Here is a 1,272-nt window from a genome sequence, read left to right on the forward strand (position 1 = left end):
CTAATTTTCCACCATTTTTATTTCTATTTTTTTAAATTTATTTATTTTTGGCTACACTGGATCTTTGTTGCTATACATGGGCTTCTCATTGCAGTGGCTTCTCTGGTGGCAGAACGCAGGCTCTACGGAGATTGGGCTTCAGTAGTTGGTAGCTCATGGGCCTCATTGCCTCGCAACATGTGGAATCTTCCTGGACCAGGGATCGAACCCATGTCTCCTGCACTGGCAGGTGGATTCTCAGCCACTGTGCCACCAGGGATGTCCTCTCTCCATTTTTATGTGGAAGGTAACATGTGATATTTTATACCTTGCTCTTTTTATTTAATATGTCATGGAGTCCTATCCATACCAGTGCATAGAAAGCATCCTTATTCTTTTCTACAGCTGCATTTTACTCCATGGATGTACCATACTTACTAATCCTCATTCATGGACATTTAGTTTATTTCCAATTTGGCTACTACAAGCATTTCTGTTTGAGAGGTCTGCTTATCCCTGGATTCTGAACTCCATAGGGACTATGTCCCAGGCCTTATTCATAACACATAATATGATTTTCAATACCTAATGGATGCACATAAATGTAAATAGTGAAATTCAGTTAAATTGAACATATATCCATACAAGGCAGTCATAGTGAACACAGCTGTAGCCTGCCCATTGGGGTGATTTCAGTAGGCTTTATAAGAACCTTTTTTCCCTCCCCCACTCAACACCAGATGTTTTCAGATTTTTCTGGATCATAGCTGGAATCCCTCTATTCCTTTCATCTCTTTAGCTCCCTGTTCCCACTAGTTAAAAGGTGAAAGCTTTACCCTGGTGCCTGCCAGTCATGCACCTCTCAGTGGGGGTCTTCAGACCTCCCTTTCCCTGGCTACGTCACACCTTCTGACCATTTAGGAGGCAGAGGGACAGACACTGACAACTGAGTCAAGTCATAACTGGCTCTCATTCATGCTGCCAAGTAGTCAGTTACTTGGTTGGTCCAGGACTTAGAACAGAGACTCTTGGCTCAAATCTTGGCTCATCAAACCTAGACTGGTGATTCGTTTCTTATATGATGTTATACATGTTTCAATGCCATTCTCCCAAGTCATCCCTACCCCTCCCTCTCCCACAGAGTCCAAAAGACTGTTTTATACATCTGTGTCTCTTTTAGAGGAGAGTTCAGGACTGGGAACATGTGTACACCCGTGGTGGATTCATGTTGATCTATGGCAAAACCAATACAATATTGTAAAGTAATTAGCCTCCAATTAAAAAAAAAAAAAA

The 1,272-nt window shown here is 42.0% G+C and overlaps 1 protein-coding gene across 1 annotated transcript in view; it reads left to right on the top strand.

Annotated features, from left to right (window-relative positions):
• Positions 1-1,272, top strand: part of LOC105001854 — a 30,172-nt gene that overhangs the window by 5,276 nt on the left and 23,624 nt on the right. The window contains exon 4 of the mRNA XM_010858298.1: positions 95-286. Coding sequence (XP_010856600.1) covers positions 95-286 — 192 coding nt within the window. The remainder of the gene's footprint in view (positions 1-94; positions 287-1,272) is intronic.

The sequence above is a fragment of the Bison bison genome, unplaced genomic scaffold (assembly GCF_000754665.1).
Source record: "Bison bison bison isolate TAMUID 2011002044 unplaced genomic scaffold, Bison_UMD1.0 scf7180017864384, whole genome shotgun sequence".
Classification (NCBI taxonomy): Eukaryota; Metazoa; Chordata; class Mammalia; order Artiodactyla; family Bovidae; genus Bison; species Bison bison.